Below are 18,949 nucleotides of genomic sequence, written 5' to 3'. Positions count from 1 at the left end.
CTCACCAAAAAAATCTTCACTCCCCACCCACCTAGAAAGACTTCGCCCCACCCCTACGGTGCGACCCCGCCTCCTCGACCAGTTAAGCCAGTCACCACATTTCCCACCACCTGCTCCGCTGGGTGCCCCGGGACTCTCTGGCACACTACTGACCTCAAGGCCTTCTGGGCAGAGCTTGCCAAAGCAGCTGGGCCCTCCCCATGGCTCCGCCCACATCCCGGCTCCTCCTCCCCCGACATGCACTTCCCGCGACGCCCAGGTGCATTCCCACCGCGAAGCCCAGCGCAGCTCAGCTAAGCTCAGCCGAGCGAGCGCGGCGCGATGGACGGTCGGGTGCAACTAATGAAGGCCCTCCTGGCCCGGCCCCTCCGGCCCGCGGCGCGTCGCTGGAGGAACCCGATTCCTTTTCCTGAGACGTTTGATGGCGATACCGACCGGCTCCCGGAGTTCATCGTGCAGACGGGCTCCTACATGTTCGTGGACGAGAACACGTTCTCCAACGACGCCCTGAAGGTGACGTTCCTCATCACCCGCCTCACGGGGCCCGCCCTGCAGTGGGTGATCCCCTACATCAAGAAGGACAGTCCCCTCCTCAGTGACTACCGGGGCTTCCTGGCCGAGATGAAGCGGGTCTTTGGATGGGAGGAGGACGAGGACTTCTAGGCCGGGAGACCCTCGAGTCTGGGGGCGGGTGCTCTGGGGAGGGTCCGCTGTGCCAGTGGCCACCGCCAGGGTCTCCACAGGCGCCCTCCCTCCGCACCTCCCTCCCCCTCCGGCCGCCGCGATGTCCCCTGCCCTCCTGTCCCCTCCCGCGTAGTGTTTGCCTTTGTTCCAGGAATAGCGTTCCAGGCTTCTGCTGCCGCCCCTGGGCCTCACTCTGGAGCGGGCTGCCTCCGCCCTCTTGTGCCAGCCCAGCCCCTCCCATGCACATTTGGACGCCATCCTGCGCTCCAGCTGCACAAAGCTGGGCTCCTGTTACAGACTGGACAGACCACTCACAGCCGCCGCTGCCAACCCCCCTCCTCCCCACCAGACTGCCAGACGACTACATCATTCTGCCCACAGACCTGCGCTGCCACTGCCATCGCCATCCATCGCATCCCACTGACAGACTGCTGCTTCTAGTAATCTGGACTCACCTCGGAGGTATCTGGGCTGGCCACAACCCCTGGACAATGATCCAGACAGCTGGCTGCCCCTCAGGGGGCCTGTTACCTTCAGAGAGACCCATTTCCTCCCCAATCCCAGAGACTTTTTGTGCTCCTGCCACATGGCTGCCAGGGCTCAGTTGTGCCTGGCAGCCAAATCGAGTCTCTCATTTTCTCTTGTGGACCACTTACTTTTGCCCATATTCCATTTCTTTTCTAAATTTGCAGCATTTTCTCAGGTGCTTTTTGATCAACAAAATAACTTGTTTCTTCTGCTCAACTCCTTTATACTACCTGGAAAAAAGTATTTTCCATATTTCCAATAAATGTCAGACACTATTGAAAAAGAAAGAGTCTGAATGAATACGGCACCTTTCCCTCCCTGGTCCTGTAAACGTGGTCCATATCTTGTTCAGAAGCGATATCCCCTGCCATTCAGTGACTGATGTTGACTCCTGCATTATAAAACATCTAAGATAGAGTCCTGTAGTAACCTGGGGATAGTGTCCCCACTGGTGATCATTCTGTCCCGGATGTTGAATCCTCTAAACCAGTTAGGATTATCCCAAGCCTCTTAGTAAATGAACCATTACCTCATTTTGGCCAACACTGTGAGAAGTCAGCCAGCAGGCCCTTGGAAAAGGTATCCTCAGCTCCAGAAAGTGGATTGAAAACACAATTCCCAAATTGTTACAAACCATAAATCCCACACAGATTATTGGTGAACAGCTGTAAAATTTTATTTAACCCATGATTCAGGGAACCAACAGAATTATATAGGTGCTTTTCAAAAGCATTTATAAATTCTTGATTATGTAGGTAGTGGGAGGAAATGCAGAAATGAGTCTGTTAATTTAGATACAAACCTGGTTGATGACCTGCAGGACAATAAAACTATATATAAACTTTCCTAATAAGCAGGAAAAAAATCACTTCTTATGGTTTAGCTGCAGTTTAATCTCTTAGGTTTATAGTATTGTAAAAAGCTTATGCTTCCTCACCAACTGTTGGTGAACAAAGTTAAACATACTAATCAGGTGAGCCAAAGGTAGACTTATTGGACAATGTTCTGGTATGGTGTTAAAAGACTGTGCAATCAACTTTTTGCCCCATTTCTAACTGTTGGTGATTTTCCAGAACAGGGAATGGAAGAATGAATCCTACCAGCGTTTTTTTTTCACTGTTTTTCTCTTTCTTAATTTGAATAGATAAGCTTTTGCCATTTAGTTTAGTCCCTTTTGTGCTGCCATAACAGAATGCAACAGACTGGATCATTTAAAAAGAACAGAAATTTATTTTCTCATAGTTCTGGAAGCTGAGAAGTCCAAGATCAAGTCACTGATATCTGGCGAGGGACTTTTTGCTGAGTCCTCACGCAGTGGAAGGTAAAAGGGCAAGAGAGGATGAATGCCAAGTTCATGTGACAGGAGTGAAGACAGATAAACCACTCCTGCAAGCATTTTTATAGTGACATTAATCCATTCATGAGGGCAGAGCTCTCATGACCTAAATAGCTCTCAAAGGGGCGCACCTCCCAACATTGTTGCATTGGGGGTTACATTTCGACATGAAAATTGGAAGGGACAAAAATATTCAAACCACAGAATCATTTGTGTGCTGTAGTTTGCAGGGCTTTATATGGTGCCAGAGGTACATTTTCTAATAATGTATCTTGATTATGTTTTTGTTCCTCCAAATAATAAAACCACCATTAATTTGCAGTTTAACATATAATTTTAAGTCTTGACATTGAAGGAAAAATTGAATTGCTTAATAAAAGCAATTTATTGGCCAGGCACGGTGGCTCACGCCTGTAATCCCAGCATTTTAGGAGGCCAAGGCAGGCGGATCACAGGTCAGGAGATCGAGACCAGCCTGGCCAATATGGTGAAACCCTGTCTCTACTAAAAATACAAAAATGTGTCGGGTATGGTGGCTGGCGCCTGTAATCCCAGCTACTCTGGAGGCTGAGGCAGGAGAATCACCTGAACCCAGGAGGCGGAGGTTGCAGTGAACCGAGATTGCACCATTGCACTCCAGCCTGGGCAACAGAGCAAGACTCTGTCTCAAAAAAAAAAAAAAAAGCAATTTATTATTTCATTATTTATAGCATGCTTAAAAACAACCAAAACTAGATTAATTATGAGATGTCAAGGTACTGGTAGTCTGGTTTCTTGGATGAGTGAAAAGGACAGTGTGTTAAGCATATTCACTGTTTGGATTTAAACATAGATTCTGCTGAAGCAGTTGGAGAGATGTTTAGAAGCAGTTTACGCAACAGAGTAGGCCAACATATTCCCTGTGATCTGTGTCCACTGGCTCTGGAGGTAGGTAGAATGGGCAGGGACCTTATGGGTAACCTTTGAACAATGTCAGTAACTGTATTAGTTCGTTCTCACAGTGCTATAAAGACACTACCCAAGACTGGGTAACTTACAAAGAAAAGAAGTTAAATTGATTCACAGTTCTGCATGGCTGGGGAGGCCTCAGGAAACTTACAGTTATGGTGGAAGAGGAAGCAGACACATCTTACATGGCAGCAGGCAAGAGAGAGCATGTGAAGGTGGAACTGTCAAACACTTATAAAACCATCAGATCTAGTGAGAACTCACTCACTATCATGAGAACAGCATAGGGGAAACTGCCCCTATGATCTAATCACCTCCCACCAGGTCCTTCCCTTGACGTGGAGATTATGGGGATTACAATTTGAAATGAGATTTGAGTGGGGACACAGAGGCAAACCATATCATTCTACACCGACCCCTCCCAAATCTCACGTCCCTTTTATATTTCAAAACTGATTGTGCCTTCTCAATAGTCCCCCACTGAGTCTTAACTCATTCTAGCATTAACACAAAAACCCAAGTCCAAAGTCTCATCTGAGACAAGGCACGCCCCCTCCACCTAGGAGCCTGTAAAATGAAAAACCAGTTAGTTACTTCCAAGATACAATGGGGGTACAGGCATTGGATAAATGCTTCCATTCCAAATGGGAGAAATTGACCAAAACAAAGGGGCTACAGGCCCCATGCAAGTCTGAAATCCAGTGGGGCAGTCATTAAATCTTTTTTTGTTGTTGTTTTCTGAGATGAAGTTTCACTCTTTTTGCCCAGGCTGGAGTGCAGTGATGTGATCTCAGCTCATTGCAACCTCTGATTCCCAGGTTCAAGTAATTCTCCTGCCCTAGACTCCCAAGTAGCTGGGATTACAGGCATACACCACTACACCCAGCTAATTTTGTATTTTTAGTAGACATGGGGTTTCACCATGTTGGCCAGGCTGGTCTCAAACTCCTGACCTCAGGTGATCCACCTGCCTTGGCCTCCCAAAGGGCTGGGATTACAGATGTGAACCACTGCACCCAGCCTAAATCTTTTTTTTTTTTTTTTTTTTTTTTTTTTTTTTTGAGACGGAGTCTTGCTCTGCCGCCCAGGCTGGAGTGCAGTGGCCGGATCTCAGCTCACTGCAAGCTCCGCCTCCTGGGTTTACGCCATTCTCCTGCCTCAGCCTCCCGAGTAGCTGGGACTACAGGCGCCCGCCACGTCACCCGGCTAGTTTTTTGTATTTTTTAGTAGAGACGGGGTTTCACCGTGTTAGCCAGGATGGTCTCGATCTCCTGACCTCGTGATCCGCCCGTCTCGGCCTCCCATAGTGCTGGGATTACAGGCTTGAGCCACCGCGCCCGGCCAACCCAGCCTAAATCTTAAAGCTCCAAAATAATCTCCTTTTACTCTATGTCTCACATCCAGGGCATGCAGATGCAAAGAGTGGGCTCCCACAGCCATGGGCAGCTCCGCCCCTGTGGCTTTGCAGGGTTCAGCCCCTGTGGCTGCTCTCATGGGCTGGCATTGAGTGCCAGTGGCTTTTTCAGGCACACAATGCAAGCTGTCAGTGGATCTACCATTCTGTGGTCTGGAGGACTATGGCCCTCTTCTCACAGCTCCACTAGGCAATGCCCCAGTGGGGACACTGTGTGGATGCTCCAACTCCACATTTCCCTTCCACACTTCCCTAGCAGAGGTTCTCCATGCGGGCTCTGCCCTTGCCGCAGACTTCTGCCTGGACAACCAGGCATTTCCGTACATCCTCTGAAATCTAGATAGAAATTCCCAATCCTCAGTTCTTGAATTCTGTGCACCTTCAAGCACAACACCACATGGAAGCTGCCAAGGCTTGGGGCTTACACTCTCTGAAGCAATGGCCTGAGCTGTACCTTGGGCCCTTTTAGCCATGGCTGAAGCTGGAGTGGTGGGGACTCAGAGCACCAAGTCCCTAGGCTGCACATAGTGGGGTGGGGCCCTCCCAGGCCACAAAACCATTTTTTCTTCCTTGGCCTCCACGCCTATGATGGGAGGGTCTGCTGTGAAGGTCTCTGACATGCCCTGGAGACATTTTCCCCATGTCTTGGTGATTAACATTCAGTCCTCGTTACTTATGCAAATTTCTTCAGCAGGTTTGAATTTCTCCCCAGAAAATGGGTTTTTCTACCACATGGTCAGGTTGCAAATTTTCCAAACTTTTATGCTCTGCTTCCCTTTTAAACGTAAGTTCCAATTCCAGATCATCTCTCTCAAGCTCAAAGTTCCACAGATTTCTAGGGCAGGGGCAAAATGCTGCCAGTCTCTTTCCTAAAACATAACAAGGGTGACCTTTGCTCCAATTCCCAATAAGTTCCTCATCTCCATCTGAGACCACCTTAGCCTAGACTTTATTGTCCATATCACTAGCAGTATTTAGGTCAAAACCATTCAACAAGTCTGTACTAAGTTCCAAACATTCCCACATCTTCTTGTCTTCTTCTGAGTCCTCAAAACTGTTCCAACCTTTGCCTGTTACTCAGTTCCAAAGTTACTTCCACATTTTCTGGTATCTTTATAGCAGTATTCAACTCTGCTGGCACCAATTTACTGTATTTGTCTGTTCTCACACTGCTATAAAGATACTACCCAAGACTGAGTAACTTACAAAGGAAAGAGGTTTAATTGACTCACAGTTCTTCATGACTGGGGAAGCTTCAGGAAGCTTACAATCATGGCAGAAGAGGAAGCAGACATGTCTTACGTGGCAGTAAGCAAGAGAGAGCATGTGAAGGTGGAACTGCCAAACACTTATAAAGTGATCAGATCTTGTGAAAACTCACTCATTATCACAAGAACAGCATGGGGGAACCCACCCCCATGATCCAATTATCTCCCACCAGGTCCCTCCCTTGACACATGGGGATTATGGGAATTACAATTTGAGATGAGATTTGAATGGGGACACAGAGCCAAATCATATCAGTAACCGCATAGCCCCCTCAACAACAATGCCTCAGCAGTTTTCTTCCTTCTGAGAGAATGGCTCTGTCAGGGAATTTTTTCTTGGTCTACACTAGTTCTATCATTACAAGTCTTCTTTTATGCTATAAATATCTTGGGGAGGATAACAGTTCACAAGAATGAATCATGAACATCTTTGCAAGATTTCATAAAGAGACAGAAGAAATGGTATTTGTAAGGGGAGAAGGGAGGTTCTTTTTCATTATTGTCTTACTCAGTTTGGGCTGCTATAATAAATTATCATAGACTGGGTGGTTTAAACAACAAACATTTATTTCTCACAGTTCTGGAGATTTGAAAATCCAAGATCAAGGTGTTGGTAGATTTGGTATCTTGTAAGGGCCCTCTTCTTGGTTTGTAGACCACCTTGTTGCTGTGTCATCTAACAGCAGAGAAAGAACACTTCAGTGTTTCTTATAAGGCAGTAGTCCCCAACCTTTTTGGCACCAGGAGCCAGTTTAGCAGAAGACAATTTTTCCACAGACTGGGCTGGGGGATGGTTTAAGGATGAATCATTCAAGCACAGTACATTTAATGTGCACTTTATTTCTATTATTATTTAATATATAATGAAATAATTATACAGCTTACCATAATGTAGAATCAGTGGGAGCCCTGAGCTTGTTTTCCTGCAACTGGACGGTCCCATCTGGGGGTGATGGGAGACAGTGACAGATCATCAGACATTACATTCTCATAAGGAGTGCACAACCTGGATCCCCTGCATGTGCAGTTCACAATAGTGTTTGCACTGCCATGAGAATCTAATGCTGTCATTGATCTGACAGGAGGTAGAGCTCAGGCAGCAATGTGGGCCATGGGGAGTGTCTGCAAATATAGATGAAGCTTCACTCACTTGCCCAGTGCTCACCTCCTGCTGTGCCACCTGGTTCCTAACAGGCCACAGACCAGTATGAGGAGGGCAAGGGGTTGGGGACCCCTATTATAAGGGCATTAATCCCAACATGGGTGCCCTATCCTCATGACCTCATCTAAAATTAATTAGCTCACAAAGGCCCCAACTCCAAATACCACCACATTGGGAATTAAGGTTTCAACATATGAATTTGGAAGTAGGCGAAAAACATAAATATCAGTCCATAGCAATTACTTTGCATTCTTATCACTTGTTATTTTTCTTGGTTTGTTTTTCTCACTTCCTTCTTAGCAATGTATTCTATCCCCCTCCATGAAGCTACATCTCCAAAGTGAATATAAAAGGACAATGCATATAAAGGGCATGAGAGAGAAAATGTAATTCACCCTTTTTTTGGTGGTTGGGGCCATTATTGTCCTGAAGCCTATAATTAAGATAAATGTCTGCAAATCTTGTGACACACATGCACAAAAACTTAATATGGGAAATACAGGCACAGAGGGGACATTGTGGCCTTTGAGTGGTTTAGTGTCCTGAGACTTTGGGTTCCAGGGCAATCCTGGTGGAGAGAACTTGTGTAATAAGAGCCCTGAAAGTACAAGTCTCAAATTGTTACAAACTGTGATTTTCACACAGCTTTTTGGTAAATACCTATCAGTGTTTATTTAACTCATTGTTCAGGGAGTCAGCAGAATGACAGAGTTAGTTCAAAAAGTCATGTAAAGGTCTTTCGGGGAAGGAATGTGGTAATAAGATTAATTTAGGAACAAACTTGGCCAATGCCCAGAAAAATATCACTTCTTAACCATATTTCTATAAGTTAACCTCTTAAATCTACAATATTGTATTTTAAAAAGTATTCTTCATAATTAGTTGTTGGTCAGAGTTAAATATCCAGATAGACTCAGATGATCTCAGGTAGGGTTATTAGAAAACTCCCTGCCCTGATATGAAAATGTTGTGCAGTCATCTTTTTGCCTCATTTCCATTTTGGGTGATTTTTCCAGAAAAGTGGAAGGATTAATATATATCACTTGGGTATAGCTTTACTTTTTTTTCTTTTTGTTTGACAAGTAAGCTTTGCTATCCATTAATTCTGTGCCCTGTGATTTGCTGGGATGTAAATAAACTAGAGCTATATTATGTGCACTAAGACTATGAAATTTTATTAATTCAGTAGTTTTTCTATGTTAATATAGCAAAGTCCTGTTGAAGTTAATTGAACAATTTGAATTATTTGAAAAAGGAAGTCTTTTTTTATTTTTTATACCATCTACTGGTTTGTTAAAACGGTTGAAACTGGGCCAACAGTGGTGCCAGTTCAACGTACAGGAATCTGTTTTCCTTGATGATAGAGAGGAATAGTTGGATCAAGCCAGAGTCACAGTGATACCTATACCTGGCCATACCTATCCCTGAGGAGCAAGCCCTCTTGGATTCACCATGGGAAGGCATTGTCTGATTTGTGATTCGGTCAACAAGTAGCTGCCCATCCCAGACACCTGAGCAGAAGCCCAGAACACTCCATCCTTTTTCATACAAACCTCTGGACCATTCTTCTGCTGAGGGCAGAGTGGGCCCCTTAGTAGGAGGGGAAGGAGGTCCTCCTGCTCACCTTCCAATGGAATGAGGGCTTGCGCCTTGTCAATATCTGATTAGAAATGTACTATGTGGTCATTGTAGAAATCTGGGAATATGTAGAATAATACCAAATGGAAAAGGAATATCACCCATAAGAACTAATTTAACATGTTATTTGTTTCCGTTCAAGAGTTGTCTATATGGCTCTTAAGTTATATAATTATAATCATACACAGTTGTGGATCCACCTATTTTCAGTTATTTTATATCATGAACCATAACTTATATCAGTATAGCATTTAAGAAAACCTAATTTCAATGCCTGTATAATACATATGTACCATAATATATCTAATCTCTTTGTGATCTATGATTGCCCATTTATTTTGTTATTATAAGTAATGCTCTGATTACCATTTTTAAACATAAATCTTCATATGTTTTTGTGTTTATTTCTTTAGGTGGCAGTGTTAAAATGGAGTTATTACACAAAAGGTACGAACATTTTGAGACTCTGAATACATTTTGGGAAACTGCTTTACAAAATGCATGTATTAATTTTTACTCCCACTAGTAGACTATGAGATGGCCCCCCTTACTGCACCACATCACTCTTCATCTTTTCTCGTTCTTTTAAATTGATAGACCAAAAAAGGATTTTTAATGATTTCTTCCATTTGACTTCTTACGATTATTACTTTAAGGTTGAACCATGTTCATATGTTTGTTGTTCGTTTGTTTTTCATCTTCCCTAAGTTGACTGGTCAAATAATATTCCCACATTTCTTTCAGGGTTGGAGTGTGTTCCAGGTGATTTTTATAAGCTTCTTATTTATGAAGTTTATTAACCCTCAGTGATGTTATAGCAGATACATTCTCAATTTTGTTTTTTAAATTTTGAGTTTTTACATGTTTAAATAATTTATATTGCTGCTATGCAAGAGAAGGTAATATTCCCATGATATTTTTTGCTGTTTCCTCGTGTTTCATTTTTATGCTTACATTTTAAAATTCATCTGTAATTTATTATTTAACTTATTTATCTGTAATCTTTTTTTTTTTTTTTTTTTTTTTTTTTGAGACAGAGTCTCACTCTGTCGCCCAGGCTGGAGTGCAGTGGCGCGATCTCGGCTCACTGCAAGCTCTGCCTCCCGGGTTCATGCCATTCTCCTGCCTCAGCCTCCCGAGTAGCTGGGACTACAGGCACCCGCCACCATGCCTGGCTAATTTTTTGTATGTTTAGTAGAAACAGAGTTTCATCGTGTTAGCCAGGATGGTCTCGATCTCCTGACCTCGTGATCCGCCCACCTTGGCCTCCCAAAGTGCTGGGATTATAGGCGTGAGCCACCGTGCCTGGCTATAATCTTTTTTTAATCTAAATGCACTTTTCAAGAAACACTGGGAGATTTTTTTTTTTTTAACAGATTTTTCATTGAATGGTTTCTATTGATTTGTGAAGGCTGGGTGGTCATGTGTTTCCTTTTGTGTTTTATGGCCCTTTTCTGGGCTACCGTGGCTCTTAGCTCCTCTGCACACTGCACCTTTCCTGGCACCCAGTGTTCTGCCCTGTGATAGAGGTACTGCTGGCAATAAAATTGGAGACACTATACCCAGATATGGTGGTGAGTTCCACCTGCCACAGCTGAAAGCTATACCTCCAAACTTAGTCCACCCTCAGGGAGGTGGAATACTTACCTATCGGACCCATTGCACCTATATGGTGTCTGTATCAGGCCAATAAGCTGTGTGGGTAATACCTCATCACCTTGTCATACAAGCCTGAAATATTATAATGCTCTGAATATCCTGAGTCCAACTCTAGTTATGAATAACAGAGTCAATCCTAGCCTAGAAGCAGACATCTGGTATAAACTGTGATTAGCCACCTTGCTCTCACCTTTGTCTCTCTTCCTGTTGCTAGTAGACTTTTTACTTGATGTCACGATCTAGGCCTAATGTTTACAGATTTGTCCTTTTGGTTGAATACCAGCCCACCTCTTTGGATACTGTTTTGTATTATTTCCTCTAATCCTTTGGGACTTGAACACCCATTAGAAACAACCAACTCATGAAGTGCTTGCATATGAGATTTAACCTTACCCAATTCCTCTTTCCCAAAAGAGGAGGGTGGTGTAGAGATTAGCCAGAGAACAGGCTTTGCTATCCTTTGACAGCAACTGGCAAGAGCAGTAAGCAGATGGCATCCTCAGACTGGACATCATAGGAGACACTGACCATTAGAATGAACACACTCTTGGAGAGCGGAAAACAATTGTCTCAGGAGTGACACTAAGACACTGTGATGCACTGAGAAGTCCATGCCATCTGAACAATTACCCTGATGAAAAGGAGAGAGCATTTGCTCTGAATCAGTATCCAATATATAGGGTTGTTTCTCCCATAGTCACGACTTACGGGCCCAGCAATCATGGGGTGGGATTGGGAGTAGCATCACTCACCATTTGCTCTAGAGATCCACTAGCAAAATTTTTGCTTCCTGTTTCTGTGACTTTATGGTCTACTGGACTGGAGTTCTTGGTTTCAGAGGGAGGCATGCTTCCACCAGAAGACACAATTCCACTGAACTGGAAGTTAAGACTGCCAGCTGTCTTAAGACCTGTGAGGTCTTTCCCAGCAGTAGCCATAGCTTCAGGATAGTGAACAGGTCATGGCTTCCAAGGTACCACTCTATTGGAGAGCAGAGTGTCAACACTTCAGCATTAAAACTGACCCTTCAAACTGAAAACACTCTTTCTGACCTAAGGGCAGCGCTATCTAATCAGAAACATCCAGAATAATGTTTGACCAAGTATCTTGGATACCATGGCCAAGCCAAGTTGAAACATAAAATTAATCATCACAAGTCCACCGCCTATCAAACTGACACCCGTATCCATCTTCTTAAACCATAGTTAATCTCCAAATAAATACAATAACACAGTCATAATTCTGCCTAATGTGATAACATTGTCCTGTGTACAACCAAAAATGTACTAACCCTTTCCCTAGAGGAGGAAATAAATCCCTTGAGTGATGTTTACTCCTCTCCTCAATATTCCACAACTTAAGTACTATGACATAAAGTTAATAATACTTAAATTCCATTACATAAAGTCAATATATCTTATGTTATATGATAAGGGAGTAAGAGAGGAAAGAAAGATACACACTAAAACACCTAAAAATGTGTTCATAGCAAAATAAAAAGGAAATACTCATGACAATTACAGTTCTTGTTTCTGTAACTGATCATGTGATTGTGTTCTTCTTCCACTACCCATTCTGTATACCCTTTGCCCTCAGCCAGCACCTCGGCTGATCATGGTTCTTTACCTAATGGGGTGACCCAAACCTTCATTACTGAAGGTTCTGGGACATTAGTAGTCCGGTCTGGATTGGGTTGTTGTACCCTTCTGTTGACTTTAATCACAAGGCATGATAATATTGAGATGCCCTAAGGGATCTCCTATATTCCAGACTATTCTTCCTTTCTTTGATTGTGGAGCTGTAGTACTCTTTCCTCTTGATAAGATCAGTCACCCCAGTCAGCACTGTAACTCCTTTCTTTGTCCACTGATTCAGAGGCATGAGGAACCCAAAGTGGCCAGCTGGCAGTCTTAACTTCCAGTTCAGTGGAATTGTGTCTTCTGGTGGAAGCATGCCTCCCTCTGAAACCAAGAACTCCAGTCCAGTAGACCATAAAGTCACAGAAACAGGAAGCAAAAATTTTGCTAGTGGATCTCTAGAGCAAATGGTGAGTGATGCTACTCCCAATCCCACCCCATGATTGCTGGGCCCGTAAGTCGTGACTATGGGAGAAACAACCCTATATATTGGATACTGATTCAGAGCATATACAGCCTTCTGAAGAACCTTTCCCCAACCCCGCAAGGCACTGGCACCTAGGTGGTGCTGTAACTGAGCCGTCAAAAGGCCTTTCCACCATTCCATCAAGCCAGCTGCTTCAGAAGGGTGGAAAATGAGGGAAGTTATGCATATACCCAACAGTTTGGAATCCCACTTACCAAGGCTAATATAGTTACTATTGCCTATGAGTTTGCAACCTTCCTGAAACTGAGACCTATGCTAAGCCACCAATATATCACAATTTCCAAAAAGCTACTTGGTGGCAAATTGATTATATTGTGCCCCTTCCATACTAAAAGGGTTAAGAGTTTGCACACACAGGAATAGATATGTATTTCCAGAAAAGGTTTGCCTTTTCTCCCCCTCACAGTCTCAGCACTATCTGGAATCTTATAGAATGCATGATCCACAGGCACGGAAGTCCACGTAGCATGGCATCTAACCCAGGGACCCACTTCACAAAGAAGGAGCTGTGGGAGTGCTCCTGAAACTATAGGATCCACTGGTCATGTCACCTATGATACTATATAGAAAGAAGCTATAATTGTAGCATGTTTTAATGGTCATCTAAAGACATAGTTAATGTGTGATCTCAGAAGAAATACTCTGCAAGGATGGGGTGGCATCCTTTGGACCTACTGGATGTGTTAAATCAGAGAACTCTATACAGTACTGTGTCATCAATAATAATAATACATAGGTACAAGAACCAAAAGGTAGATGCAGGAGTAGCCCTATTTATCAGTACTCCAAATGATACACTGGAGTAAACTTTATCCCACATCCCAACAACTCATAGCTATGCAAAGTTAGAGGTCCTTTTTCTCAAGGGGGTGCAGTTTTGCTAGGGGACACAGCAAGTGTCCCTTTGAACTATAAGCTACAATTATCACCTGGGCACTTAAGACTTCTTGTTTCCCTGGACCAGCAGGTGAGAAGAGTCAATTACTAGCAGGGGTAATTGACCTTAATCAGCAGGAAGAAATTAAGATGCTTTATACAATTGGTACAAAAAGGAAAATGTGTAGAACTCAGGTAATTCACTTGGACACCCTGTGGTACACCCTTGCTCAATTTTAACTGCATATTTGCAGCCACTCTGGGCTGAGGATAGGGTTGTTAAGGACTCAGGCCCTTAAAGAATGAAGATTTGGGTCCCATCACTAGGTAAACCACCAAGATTTGCAAGGTGAGTATACTGGTCAGGGTTCTCCTGAGAAACAGAACCAATAGGAGATAGATTAGATGGATGGATGGATGGATGGATGGATGGATGGACGGATGGATGGTAGATACGTAGGTAGGTAGATAGATAGATAGATAGATAGATGTAATAGAAATTTATTAGGGAAATTGAGTCATGTGATTATGGAAGTTAAGTCTCACGAACTGCCATCTGTTAGCTAAAGAATCAGGAAAGCCAGTGGCATGGCTCAGTCCAAGCCCGAAGGCCTAAAAACTAGGGGAGCCAGTGGTGTGACTCTCAGTCCCAGGTCAAAGGCCTAAGAAGCTGAGGGGCTACTGGTGCAAGTCTCAGGGCAGGAGAAGATGGGCATCCCAGCTTCAGAAGAGAGAGAGCAAATTAACCTTTCATCTGCCTTTATGTTCTATCCAGGCCCTCAGCAGATCGGATGGTACCTGCCCACACTGGGTGAAGGTAGATCTTCGTTACTCAGTCCACTGATTCAAATGCCAATCTCTTCCAAAAACACTGTCACAGGCACACCCAGAAATAATGCTTTACCAACTACTTGGTATCACTTAACCCAGGCAAGTAGACATCTAAAATTAATCATCACAGTGATATCTGAAAATGATGGAATTTTGGAATGGATATTAGAGGAAGAAAAGAATGAGTAGCAAATTATGGCCTGGAGACCAATTACAGTGGCAGGGGCTGTGGTTCATTATACTAATCTATGTCTTCTAAGTTTCCTCTCAGGTAAAAAGGGCCATAGAAACCATAAAGTAGATATTCCCCTAACCTGCATGGATATCTGTGCTGTACAAGGGGTAAACAGGTAGCCAGGGAAGTGTGTCACTCGGATCTCTCTTCAAGACAAACATCTATGAGGACGATAGTCAGCAGCCACCTTTCAGCTGCTGCACTTTTAGAACGAATGCAGTGTTTACACTGAAGTCATGCTCTCCTCAGCTCCTACCAGCCAGTGAAGCCAGGACAGGACATTCCTATCTGACACAGGACTTCAATAACAGATGGTCCACTCTGGATTCCCTATCAGCTGGAATGAGATTTTCTCAGACTAGAACTGCAGACTGAGGCTCTTCCCTCCTTCCCTTTTTCCTTTCATAAGTATCAGACCTGCATCATGGTCTGCTCCACCTTTCCCTTCTCACCTTCTCCTTTATCCTCCACAGGTGTTTTCCCCAAGAAAGCCCTCAAATGTCTAATTACTTCTTGGCATCTGGTTGTTGGAAGATCTAAAATCACGAAAGACAAAAATTACAAACTGGACTTCATATAAATGAAAATCTGTTACTTTTCAAAATATAACTTTCAAAAAATTGAACAGGAAGGTACACAGTTAGAGAAAACATTTGACATACATGTATATGACAAAGGATTGGTCATATAAAGACCCACTGTAACTTAGTAAGAAAAAGAAATAAATGACACAATTTTTAAGATGGATCACTTGAACAGATTCTTCATAAAAGAAAACATACGAATGGACCATAAGGACATGAAAAATATGCTTAATGTTACTATTCATCAAAGAAATAAAAATTTCCACCCCAGGTGAACCTTAAAACACAAATCTGATCAAATCAGTCACGCATTCAGTATCTTTCCGTTGTTCCCTACTGAGTACAGGATAATCGATATATGCCTTAGCACAACAAACGTGACACGTTATGATGTAGCCTTCCATCTATGCCATCTAAACTCCTACCATGTCCTTTTCCTAACTTTTACATGATTAACCATACTCTCTCATTCTTCTATATCTCAGATAGAGGTGGCCTCTTAGATTGGAGTCAAATCTCAACTCATTTGCCACTTCCTCTATTGAGATGTTCCCTGCCTCATATAGGTAAGATTTAAATGTTCTTTCTACTATGTTCCCACTGTGCAATATACAGGCTTAAAGTCATTACCATCCTTAAAAAATAATAAAATTATTGTTGTTATTATAGTTACGGTACATCCCAACTATTTAATGATCAGAACTTTATATTCATTATCTTATTGAATGCCCATAAGGACCCCAATATATAGGTGTTATTTGACCCACTTTATATATGAGAAAACAGTGGCTTAGGAAGGTTAAGGAATTTTTTTTTTTTTTTAATTTACAAAGGAAAGAGGTTTAATTGACTCACAGACCCACATGGCTGGGGACACCTCACAACCATGGCTAAAGGCAAATGAGGAGCAAAGTCACATCTTACATGGCAGCAGGCAAGAGAGCCTGTGTAGGGGAACTCCCATTTATAAAACCATCAGATCTTGTGAGACTTATTCACCACCAAGAGAACAGTATGGGGGAAACCAGCCCCCATGATTCAATCACCTCCACTCGACCCCAAGGAAGGGTCTCTTAACACATAGGGATTATTACAATTCAAGGTGAGATTTGGGTGGGGACACAGCCAAACCATATCATGCACCAAGAGAAGTACCAGAGTAGATATATATATACACACACACACACACACACAAAATAAAACATTTGTTAACAAGTATCCTAAGCAATGCAAGGAAGATAGACTATTAAAGAATTAAAACTTTCTTTTTAAAAACTTGATTTGGGTAGATAATGAATGATAACTAATTCATGAATTCAGTGTCCATCTGGTATTCAACATTTTTAGCTCTGTAGGTCTTTTGTCGTAATCAAGAGGCGTCCATACATGGCTGAGGATTTAGCTATCAATCCAACTAATGAAAATACTAATGGTAGATAACTTTCAAGAAAATAAAATAAAAACACTGAAATGACATGAAAAGAAGATTTACAATTAAGTTAAACAAGGGTTTTTAAATCAAGCCACCAGGAACATCTGCTCAGAATCAACTCACTATATCTAACTCCTCTATTTTGAGTTTTTTTGTTGTTAGAATTGGCTACTTAGTCATCTTAATTCAGTTTACATAGTTAGATTAGTCATCAGGTAAGTACCAAATTTGACGGCCTTAAAAATACCTCACTAGTTACCATTTTGATTGAAATCGTGCTTTCATGGCACAGATACTAATAAAATGGTAAAATAGTCATTGCCCATAAGGGTGGCTATAAGGGAGCTGTCCTCCCATTTATTCCATTAACAGGGAATTCTTAAACAGAGCACACCCTCAAACCAATGCATAACTTTATAAGATTAAAGACTCTAGTATTTTGAGAAGAAGGCAAGTCTTAGTTTGATTTGATTAATATTGGGTATGTGTCTTCAAGAACTTTATTTAGCTACCCACATAAATTATGGAATGTATTTCCCAGAAAGCAGAGTGAAGATTAATTAAGCCTGACACACAAAATTGTTTAGGATAGTTAAGCCAAGAGTCCAGGGCCTCTGGGAGAGGTGGCAAAGAAAAAGTAGTACAGAACTTAAAGACCTTTTTTCTATATTCCTCCTTCTTGGCTGATCAAGGAATCTACCAGGACATGATCCTATTAATTTCCTGGCTGACTTCTTGGGCCCTCCATCTTATTTCCATTAATACACTAACAGCTGCAGGCTTTTAGTAAGCACATGCTTTTTTAAATTTAATTTAATTTTATTTTATTTTTATTATACTTTAAGTTCTAGGGTACATGTGCATAACGTGCAGGTTTGTTACATATGTATACTTGTGCCATGTTGGTGTGCTGCACCCATCAACTCGTCAGCACCCCTCAATTCATCATTTATATCAGGTATAACTCCCAATGCAATCCCTCCCCCCCCCCCACCATGATAGGCCCCGGTGTGTGATGTTCCCCTTCCCGAGTCCAAGTGATCTCATTGTTCAGTTCCCACCTATGAGTGAGAACATGCGGTGTTTGGTTTTCTGTTCTTGTGATAGTTTGCTAAGAATGATGGTTTCCAGCTGCATCCATGTCCCTACAAAGGACGCAAACTCATCCTTTTTTATGGCTGCATAATATTCCATGGTGTATATGTGCCACATTTTCTTAATCCAGTCTGTCACAGATGGACATTTGGGTTGATTCCAAGTCTTTGCTATTGTGAATAGTGCCACAATAAACATACGTGTGCATGTGTCTTTATAGCAGCATGATTTATAATCCTTTGGGTATATACCCAGTAGTGGGATGGCTGGGTCATATGGTACTTCTAGTTCTAGATCCTTGAGGAATTGCCATACTGTTTTCCATAATGGTTGAACTAGTTTACAATCCCACCAACAGTGTAAAAGTGTTCCTATTTCTCCACATACTCTCCAGCACCTGTTGTTGCCTGACTTTTTAATGATTGCCATTCTAACTGGTGTGAGATGGTATCTCATTGTGGTTTTGATTTGCATTTCTCTGATGGTGAGTGATGATGAGCATTTTTTCATGTGTCTGTTGGCTGTATGAATGTCTTCTTTTGAGAAATGTCTGTTCATATCCTTTGCCCACTTTTTGATGGGGTTGTTTTTTTCTTGTAAATTTGTTTGAGTTCTTTGTAGATTCTGGATATTAGCCCTTTGTCAGATGAGTAGTTTGCAAAAATTTTCTCCCATTCTGTAGGTTGCCTGTTCACTCTGATGGTAGTTTCTTTTGCTGTGCAGAAGCTCTTTAGTTTAATCATATCCCATTTGTCAATTTTGGCTTTTGCTGCTGTTGCTTTTGGTGTTTTAGACATGAAGTCCTTGCCCATGCCTATGTCCTGAATGGTACTACCTAGGTTTTCTTCTAGGGTTTTTATGGTATTAGGTCTAACATTTAATTCTCTAATCCATCTTGAATTAATTTTTGTATAAGGAGTAAGGAAAGGATCCAGTTTCAGCTTTCTACTTATGGCTAGCCAATTTTCCCAGCACCATTTATTAAATAGGGAATCCTTTCCCCATTTCTTGTTTCTCTCAGGTTTGTCAAAGATCAGATGGCTGTAGATGTGTGGTATTATTTCTGAGGACTCTGTTCTGTTCCATTGGTCTATATCTCTGTTTTGGTACCAGTACCATGCTGTTTTGGTTACTG

At 42.5% G+C, this 18,949-nt stretch overlaps 1 protein-coding gene across 1 annotated transcript; it reads left to right on the top strand.

The window, feature by feature from the left end:
- Positions 1-235: 235 nt before the first annotated feature.
- Positions 236-1,499, top strand: RTL8B (retrotransposon Gag like 8B). The gene has a single exon (XM_010364894.2). The coding sequence runs from the start codon at positions 322-324 to the stop codon at positions 661-663; it is 342 nt and encodes a 113-aa protein (XP_010363196.1). The 5' UTR covers positions 236-321; the 3' UTR covers positions 664-1,499.
- Positions 1,500-18,949: the final 17,450 nt, after the last annotated feature.

The sequence above is a fragment of the Rhinopithecus roxellana genome, chromosome 7, assembly GCF_007565055.1.
Source record: "Rhinopithecus roxellana isolate Shanxi Qingling chromosome 7, ASM756505v1, whole genome shotgun sequence".
NCBI lineage: Eukaryota > Metazoa > Chordata > Mammalia > Primates > Cercopithecidae > Rhinopithecus > Rhinopithecus roxellana.
Note: the sequence above shows the minus strand (reverse complement) of the source record. Positions and strands in the feature narration are given on the sequence as shown.

Excerpts from the sequence above, each read along its gene's own strand:
- RTL8B (XM_010364894.2), top strand. The coding sequence starts at position 322 with ATGGACGGTCGGGTGCAACTAATGAAGGCCCTCCTGGCCCGGCCCCTC.